Source organism: Nipponia nippon, unplaced genomic scaffold, assembly GCF_047370975.1.
Source record: "Nipponia nippon isolate SJK-2023a ecotype South Korea unplaced genomic scaffold, ASM4737097v1 scaffold_11, whole genome shotgun sequence".
In the NCBI taxonomy this organism is placed as follows: Eukaryota; Metazoa; Chordata; class Aves; order Pelecaniformes; family Threskiornithidae; genus Nipponia; species Nipponia nippon.
In genome coordinates, this window is record NW_028262302.1 from 28,519,672 (window position 1) to 28,528,554 (window position 8,883).

Genomic DNA, 8,883 nt, shown 5'->3' on the forward strand with positions numbered 1-8,883 from the left:
CATCCCAGCATGGGACAACAGGTCTTGTCCAAGAGCGGTGATGGAGCCTCCAAAAACAATCCCCCTCCCCCCCCCGAGATGAAAATTATCAAAGCAAGCGATGCTTTCACGACAAAAGCTGCGGCCACCTGCAATTCCTCAGGAGAGAGAGGAAGCTTTGTATAGCCCTTTCATCCCAGCCATCCCTCCACAGGTCCCCGCGAGCCCCTCCTGAGCTGTGGCCTGCTCTGGATTAAAGGCAGCAGCCCTGCAAAGCCACCAAGCTGCTTCCCAGAGGAATTCCAGAGGCCAGAGCCCAGTGAAAAGGCAGGGATACGTATGCAGAGCAGCCAGGAATTGCACCCTGCCAGCAGCCTAGTGATCTGTCGCTGCTGAAAAGCGTCATACCGATCTTCACTGACCTGACACGGCCTGGGCGTCAGTTTTACCCTTCCCCCAGAAGAAAGTCCTGCAGGCAGTCAAAACAAATACCAAAATCTTTAGGGGAAAGGCAGTTGGCCGAAAACATCCCTGCCAAGCTGTAAAGCGAAAGCAGGTGCGGACGAGAGGGGTGCGATCCAGCAAAGGCCCCCCGCCCCGCTGAAGGAGAAATCACCCCCTGTCCTGAGGGACACCACCCGCTCCCCCACCACCGCCCCGCTCCTGGGGGGATGCTAGACCGGGGAGGCGGTGGGATTTTCTTTCAGGCGCCAAAATCCTGTCAGGGAACCGCAAACGCCTTGGCCTTCGCGCCCCTGAGGCGCAGCGGGGCGGGGCAGCACGACCTGAGGCCCGGCCGGCCTCGCTGCCCTCTCACCCTTCCTCCCGACGAGCCCACGGGGGCCGCCGCCCGGGTGAAACGGCCCTTGAGGCCGGAGGGTGACGAGGCTCTGCGGGAGGGACGAGGCCGAGAAACGACTACCGATCGGCGGCCGCCATCTTGTGTCAGCTCCGCCGCCCGGCGTGCTATAGGACGGGAGGGGCGGGGCCTCCGCCGGGGAGGGGGCGTGGTCACATCGCCCACCGCCCAATCCGCGCTCGGGGGCGGGGCCGTTCCCGAAGGTCACAAGGACCGGCGCGGGGGTGGCCCGGCGTTCCGGGCGCGCGGAGCCGGCGGGCGGTGATTGGCTGTGCCCTGGCGTGCGTGCGTGCCGGGCCCCGCCCCTCCTGCCACGTCCGTGCGGCGCCTGCGGCGGAGCCGGTGCGGGCGGCAGTTGGCGCCGCGGCCTCGTGCGCGGGTGAGTGCGGGCGCCGCTCTGAGCGGCAGCAGGAGGGGCGGGCCTGCGGGCACCCCCGGGGCTGGGTGAGGGGCGAGGAGGTGTGGGACCCCCCCGAAGGGCTGAGTGTGAGCTGAAGGGACCTCTCGAGGGGCTAGGTGTGAGGTGAGGGAGTGCGGGACCCCCCCCAGGGGCTGAGTGTGAGGTGAGGGGAGGGGACCCTGCCGAGGGGCTGAGTGTGAGGTGAGGGGACACCCCCCCCCCAGGGGCTGGGTGAGAGGCGAGGGGGTGTGGGACCTCCCCCCCCCCCCCCCCCCCGGGGGCTGAGTGTGAGGTGAGGGGACCCTGCTGAGGCGCTGGGTGTGAGGTGAAGCCCCCCCTCCCCCCCCCCCCCCCCGCCGAGGGACTGAGTGAGGGGAGGGGGTGAGGGGACCCCCGCCGAGGGGCTGTGTGGGGAGTGAGGGGACCTCCCCGAGGGGTTATGTGAGGTGAGGGGACCCCCCGAGGGGCTGGGTGTGAGGTGAGGGGGTGTGGGGACCCCCCGAGGGGCTGGGTGTGAGGTGAAGGGACCCCCTGAGGGGCAAGGGGGTGAGGGGGGACCCCTCCCCCCCCCCCCGAGGGGCTGTGGTGGGGGGTCCCACCCCTGAGGGGCTGCTTCAGCTGAGGGGAGCTGTCGGACCTCGCTGAGGGGTTGTGTGTGGAACACCCCTGCCCCGGGGGGCTGCTTCAGCTGGGGACCTGGCCGAGGGGCTGTGTGGGGCTGTCCATTGCCCCTCGGGGCACGGCTGGGCTCTGTCCCCCCGGCCGCCACAGCTGGGGAGCCACCAGCCCCCCCAGGGGGTCTTCCTCAGGCAGGCAGCTCATCTCAGTATGCCGGGATCCCCGTCATACTGCGCTCCCTCCTCGCCGGAGAAGAGGGAAGCGGGATGGGTGAGAGGGGCCAAATGTGTCCTGTGGGTGCTGGCATGACCCTGTCCTGCTCCCAACACGGGTGGGGAGCCCAGGATGCTCTGGGGGAGACTTCGGGTGCGCCCCAGGGCCAGCACCTGGGCTCGGAGCAAGCTCAGCAGGCCTGGAGGGGAAACCAGCGACCCATCAAAACAGTCCCGGGCTCTTCTTCCTCGCCGTACATTGATCCTTTTTTTCAATTGGCCAATGCATCTCTGTTGAGTAAGTCATATTCCTGACTCCAGAAAATGCGTGAAGCTTCAAACTTCTTCCTGCTCCAGCTGTGCTGGATGTAGTTTGAAAAATAATTCTTAGTTTGTCACAAACTGCTTGAAGAGCATCCCTGGAGGTATTTAAAAGCCAGGTAGACGTGGTGCTTAGGGCCATGGTTTAGTGGTGGGCTTGGTAGTGCTGGGGTAACGGTTGGACCTGATGGTCTTACAGGTCTTTTCCAACCTAAATGATTCTATGATTCTATGAAAAATTTGATTTCCTTCATGTGCTTTTCTGCTGCTTTGTGTGCTTGTTATTCTGTAACCCTGATCTGAAATTAATTGGATTTATTTTATTCTGTACAGGACACTATTTGAATGTTGTTATGAACACTCATGAATTTTAGGAAGGCTTTGTAACGGGACAGGGTAACAGCAACATTAGAATCATCAAGATCTAGGAACAGAGATACCAAATGCATTGCTGGAACAGGAACACTTCAGTTTTGCTTAGCAGGGACATAATTAATATGCTGGCGATGGGCTTGCAGTCCTCTGCATGTATCAGCATGATCTGATCACTAAAGCTCAGGACTGGGACCAGGAAGACCTGGATTCTCACTTCTGACTCTCCCATCTATGGAAATGTTTGTCTTTGTGCTTCATTTTTCCCGCTGTTTCATTTTGAAAATTCATGTGGGATGAGAATTTGTTTTGCTGTTTAATTGCTGTAACAGCAATTTTTTTACTTTTATATGCCAGACTGAGTGGAGAATGGGGATTTGAAGGCCAGTGTATACCAGCAGGTGGCATAAAAAAAGATTTTGTGGGTTTGTTTGTGTTTTGTTTTTTTTTTTAAAGAAGCTTTTTCAGTTGGGTTTCCAGAGCCACCTTCAGTTTTGAGGCTTGCATGCTGCAGTTAGGCTGAGATGCTTCGTAGCTCACATCCCCTGTACTTTCTCTGGGCAGCTTAACAGAGCTGTAAGATGTCTTATTTTGAAAAGTGTTCATCCCAAATACATTTTTCCTTCTGGTGTTTATTTGGCCTGTCCAACAGCATGCGACTACCGTATCTTTTATGGTGCAGCGAAGTTAATTTGAAGATGTATAAAGAACTTAGCCTCAGGAGAAGTTCCCATGATATACTCTGCTCATGCCAGAAACCTGACCAGGTATTCCACAGGTGACAAAGTAAGAATGATTTTCCTGCATCTAGCAATTAGGAAAATATATCACTTTGCTTCCTCTTATCCCTAATCCTGAATAATACGCAATTCCCAGGTCTCTCGTTAATCATTAACAGGTGTCTCACCGTCATCTTGGCAGCTGTGCGTTTTACCTGTTAATGGACAATGAGGCGCTGCGCTTTACAGCTGAGATGGCGTCAGATTTTTGTAAATACACTGAGCAAACACGACTGCATGAGAAACGCAGTGCGGGCTGCAAGCGTGCGTGCAGGCTGTTGGATCATCTGTGTTTTCATATGTGTGATGTAGTGCCTCTTGGCTGAGATACTAAATATTTACGTGATGGGACTGGTTGAAAAAAGTGTACTATTCCTACCGCCAGTTTTAAATGGAACACTAATGCAAACGGTCTCCTCCACACTCGGTAAACGGTATCGTAGGGAGGCTTCTTGAGAGTGTGAGGTGCTTTCCTTTTTGGAGGGCTATAGAGGTTAAATATCCTCGTCAATGTCTTATCTGTTTGGTGGTTGGTTTTTTTTTTTACCCCAAGAGAAAAAGACTTCCCAGATGAACACAGAAGTGCCAGGTGTTGACTTTAGATAATGCGCGCCGTGTCAGTGCGCGCGCTCCTTGTTTAACCCAGTGGCCTAGTCCGGTGAAGGTTGAGTAGCTTCAATTGCAGATAAAGTGAACAGCAGTTCGTTCACCTTTCTTTATGTCCCTGAGGAACGTCACGTGGCATGAAATAACCATGGGAAACAGCATATTTAGAGATTAAAACAAGAGGAGACCAAAATGTTCCTTACCGTGTGTGTTCTGTTCCAGATCACCTGTTGCAGCCATGATGCCTGTTGCAACCGTGATGCCTGATGACACACCGATGTTTGACCCAAATATTCTGCATGAACTTGACTGGAGTGAGAACACGACGACATTTTCTCCTGCCATTTCTCCTTTAGATCCAGGGGATGGCCTAGTTTTGAGACCACTTTGCACAGCTGATTTAAATCGAGGTAGAATCCTGTTTAATGATCACCACCAACGAAAGCTGGGTGCCGAACTAGATAATATGTATTTCTGCATGACCTCTCCATAGATTAGGGTTGCTCCTTTTATCTGATTTGGGTTATTTTTATCAGTAAGGAATTTGAGCACTTGGCGCCATGGATTGGTGCTGTGTCGGGTGATTCTCAAAACTGGTTTTACTGTTTCAATAACCTCAAAAACAATCTTAAACTTCAAGTCAGTGTCTTTCAAATAATTCACAGCTTCCTGTTCACCGCAGCTTTAGAGAGGGAGTACAGTTGTTTGTACCGTTCCCTTTAATATTAAAGTAACGTGAACCAGCGTATTATTCTCGGTGCACGGAGACTTCCTCAGTTCTGTAACTTGGATAAAAAGGTTGTTCTGAACATGCAGCTTAATATCGCATCATTTCAGGCTCATACTTTTCTTTCTTGAACCTGTGCATCTTCTGCACTCAAGCTGCAGTTTGCTGCCGATACATTAGCTGATCCTTCAGTATTCCTTAAGGTGGGAGTTTGATTTTAAGGTTACAGCCTAGTTCCATAATATGCAGAGCACAGGCTTTTACTTACAACTGAACTGGATGGTGCTGTGGGGATGTTAGCTCTCCAAACAGCCATGTCAGGTTGTTCTGTGCTGTTCGGAGCTAAGTGTGTGTCTCTGTCCCTCACAGAGGGTTGTTCCCCCCCCCCTTCTTTTATAACAGGCTTTTTTAAGGTTCTGGGTCAGCTGACTGAAACTGGAGTTGCAAGCCCAGAGCAGTTTATCAGTGAGTATATCGTTATTTCTTGGCATTTCCATAGAGGTTGCTGGGAACCAGAGGATACTGATGCTGACAGCAAAGCTACTTGGGTGCGAGGCTCCCGACTGGCTGATGCCGGAGGGATTTATTGCCTCAGGGTACCTGAGGCAGCCTTTGGCACTCAGCACTGGATCCTGCTGCAGCTATCCCAAAGGGCTGCTTGGCTGGGACAGGCCTAAATTGTATACCTGCTTCTGAGACTGAGCTTTAGAAAGCTGGCAGAAGGGACTACTGGGTGATGGCTTGTGTTGGCTGAATTCCTGCAGCGCCAGTAGCGAGGCAGAGGCTTGCCTCTGATCCTAGCTCAACAGCGTCCTGAGCTTGCGTCACTGGTTGGACTGAGATGTAAGAGGACTTAGAAGCAGTGCCACCTTCATCGCAGTGCCCATCTGCAGAGGCGCTGGGGAGGGAGGGTTCTCTTGGCAGCTAAGGAAAAGGCATTTGTTTAATTTCTGCTTTTTCCTGGTTCTGTCTGTGGGTGAGTCTGGCTCTGGGGCTTTCGGGTTCTGGGGTCCTGGGCGCATCCTCCTTGCGACCGTGAACCCTGCGGTGATCTGCATGCAGAATCTGTTACAAGTGTTAGACTTCACAGCAATTTAATCTGAGATTAGTCTGTTCTGCTGTCTGTCTGCTCCCACAGAAACCTTTGAGCACATGAAGAGATCGGGAGATTACTACGTTACTGTCGTAGAAGACACAAATCTTGGACAGATTGTTGCTACGGCAACGCTGGTGATAGAACATAAGTTCACTCACTCCTGTGCAAAGGTATATTCTCTCGCTGCGGCTGTAAAGTGAGGAAAAAGATCCTGTCCCCAGACTCCGTGCATTTTATTTTTACCCTGTTACAGCGTGATGACGTACCTTCTGCTGAGTCAGTGACAGAGGCACTTTAAAAGTATCTCCCGTCCTTGGGTGCTCAGTTAAATAGTAAAAGGAAGCTTTGGCTTTTCTTAAGGAAAAAGAGCAATTCGATGTCTGTCCCGTTCCCCTCCCAGTGAGCTTTTGAACCAGTCAGGCTTGGTTCTGGCAGAGCAGATGGCTGAGGATCCCGCTGCTGTGGAGTCCCAGCTAGACGTGTGAAAACAGGGAGCTGGAGAGACACGGATCCCTCGGCGGGAAGGGCTGTGGTGGGACCGCAGCTCCTGCTGGGTGCTGGAAGGGGCATTACGAGCGTGTCGACCACTGGAGGAGTTGTAGCTAAACAGACAGCAGAAAATCCAAGTGTGAAACGTCGTGCAGTAGGGAAACTAACACAACACTCTTCTGTGCGACTGACGCTTGCCTGTGTTTTCACAGAGAGGGAGGATAGAAGATGTCGTAGTAAGCGGCGAGTGCAGAGGAAAGCAGCTTGGTAAACTGTGAGTATTTCGCCACCTTTGCCATTCAACGCCAGGCAGGGCGGCCAGCCCTCGCCCAGTTTCTGTCCCCCCGCCTGACCACGCCGATGGGTGCCAGCAAAGATCGCTCACCGGCCCTCCCGGAGCAGGGGTTTGGCTCCGCGGGTTGGCTGCAGGGCAGATCCTCCCCAGCCAGAGGGGCTCAGGGGGTTCAGCCGGGAGGCATCACGAGCTGCCAGACTGCAAGCTGAGGTTCTTAAAGCAGGAACATAAAACTGTCTGCGAGACGCTGGTACTTCGTTCATTTTTTTTTTTTTTTCTTGGGATAGCAACTCTCCTGCGTAGCGAAGGGAAACGCAGAGCGCTGTAAAACTTCGGTATTGTAGGTCGGATAACTTTAGCTAAATAAACATTAATTGATCCAGTGTTCAGGGCCGTTTCATTTAACTGTTGGGTTTCTGTCTTTTTCAGATTAACGTCCACCCTGACGTTGCTCAGTAAGAGACTGAACTGTTACAAAATCACGCTTGAGTGTCTGCCAAAAAACGTGGATTTCTATAAGAAGTTTGGCTATTCGGTATCTGAAGAAAACTACATGTTTCAACGGTTCTTTAATTAAGAACTTCTAGTCTTTTTTTTTTTTAAAGACTTGGTGGAGGAGCTTGTGCTACAAACACTCTCTTCGTGGAAAATTTATATAGTTTATTGCTGCAAATATAACGATCCCTATAAATAATGAACATCAAATGTGTAGATCCTGCAAAAAAAAAAAATACTGACATTTTAGAAGGGTCCTCTGGGTTAGGAAATCAGCGCTTAGAACTAATTTTTACTACTGTTCAGTCTAAGTGAAGCTTTTTTGTTCTAGCTGAGTTACAAAGGACTCTCGTTAAAGGGATGGTTTTTAACCAAAGGTATATATTTTTATCTCAAATTTTTTCTTGCATTGTATTTTTCTAAAGGTTTGTGCTTCTTTTCTTGGTAGCCAAAGTACAGCTCGCGGGGTTGTGCTCCTGTCTGTACTTGGGGAAGGACGACGTAGCTCGGGTAGGGATGCTGCTTCTCTCGTGCAGAATTGGCGATACGGAATGGGCGCTTGTTCTGTTCTTTCCACGAAACCTCGCTGAAGCGCCGTTGATGTTAGCGTACCTAAGGTTTTATAGGCACTATTTTCCAAAACTTAATTTGTTACTATTTGTGCGGGTAGGGGCTATGCTAAAGCTGATGTTCCGAGTCTAAAAACAGATGTGTACTTCTCACTGCAGGGGTCCTGCACTTTAGCTGATAACTTACTTTGTTTTCAGGATAATTACTTTTTTTCTGATGCAAAAAAAAACCAACCCGATGGTTTGCGCCATAAGGTAACTGGGGAACTGGAATGTCTGACAGACGGACTCCACCCGGCTCGGTGGGGAAGGGATTTGGGCTTGGCGGTTAATGCCTGTATTCGCAGGAAGGCAGCGCTGCGTTCGGCTCCCCCTCGCTGTACTCGACCGGCCGTGGTTTCGCTGGTAACGGCTTATGCCTACGGCATAGCAAACCCGCGGCGAGATCCCCCGGTCCCGCTCCCGGGGACTGGTGCTGCTTTGGAGCATCCCTTTCACTGTAAGATTTGGATAAATGATTTTAGCACTTTTGCCAGGGATGGCAAGCAAATAATGTACAAAGCCCTGGTTCCAACAGTAGCGTTTTGTGCGAAGAGAGTGACAGATCCTGCATCTCTGAATAGGGCATTATAAATACACGAAGGTTCGTACAGAACAGCCAGTCTTGTTTGTGAACAGTTAGGCCTTACAAAACGTTCTTTCATTGTGGCGTGGAGAGCCTACTTTAAGCTGCGGTGGGGGTTCTATTTAATGTTCCTGATGGTACTCCACTCACTATAGTGTTTCCTTGGTGATGTCTGGTTTATTTATTGATTATTTTTTAAAAACAAAATCTTTGTTTAAGCTGAATAAATGAAGACTGCCAAATGTATCTGGTCTGGTTTTCATAGCGCTGTGTTGTGCCTAGTGGTAGGTATCCAGAGCGAGCGGGTACCTGTTTTTCGGAACAGCACCGCCTGCTGCCAGTACATTTGTTTTCCTTTCCCTAGACTGAACCGAACTCTTTTTGAGGCTCCATGTAGATTTTAAGCATGTCTCTGATGCACCTTTGCATCTCTGCGAGTGT

At 51.5% G+C, this 8,883-nt stretch overlaps 1 protein-coding gene across 3 annotated transcripts; it reads left to right on the forward strand.

Annotated features, from left to right (window-relative positions):
• The first annotated feature begins 1,084 nt into the window (after positions 1-1,084).
• On the forward strand, positions 1,085-8,688 carry GNPNAT1 (glucosamine-phosphate N-acetyltransferase 1). 3 transcript variants are annotated; one of them, XM_087746854.1, is made up of 6 exons: positions 1,085-1,217; positions 4,369-4,556; positions 5,243-5,338; positions 6,012-6,139; positions 6,671-6,732; positions 7,183-8,688. In XM_087746854.1, the coding sequence occupies exons 2-6, from the start codon at positions 4,385-4,387 to the stop codon at positions 7,328-7,330; spliced, it is 606 nt and encodes a 201-aa protein (XP_087602980.1). In that variant the 5' UTR covers positions 1,085-1,217; positions 4,369-4,384; the 3' UTR covers positions 7,331-8,688. The 3 variants fall into 3 exon arrangements, with proteins under 3 accessions (XP_087602980.1, XP_087602982.1, XP_087602981.1); XM_087746856.1 differs by having other exon boundaries at positions 5,276-5,338; XM_087746855.1 differs by lacking the exon at positions 1,085-1,217 and adding an exon at positions 1,893-2,366.
• Positions 8,689-8,883: the final 195 nt, after the last annotated feature.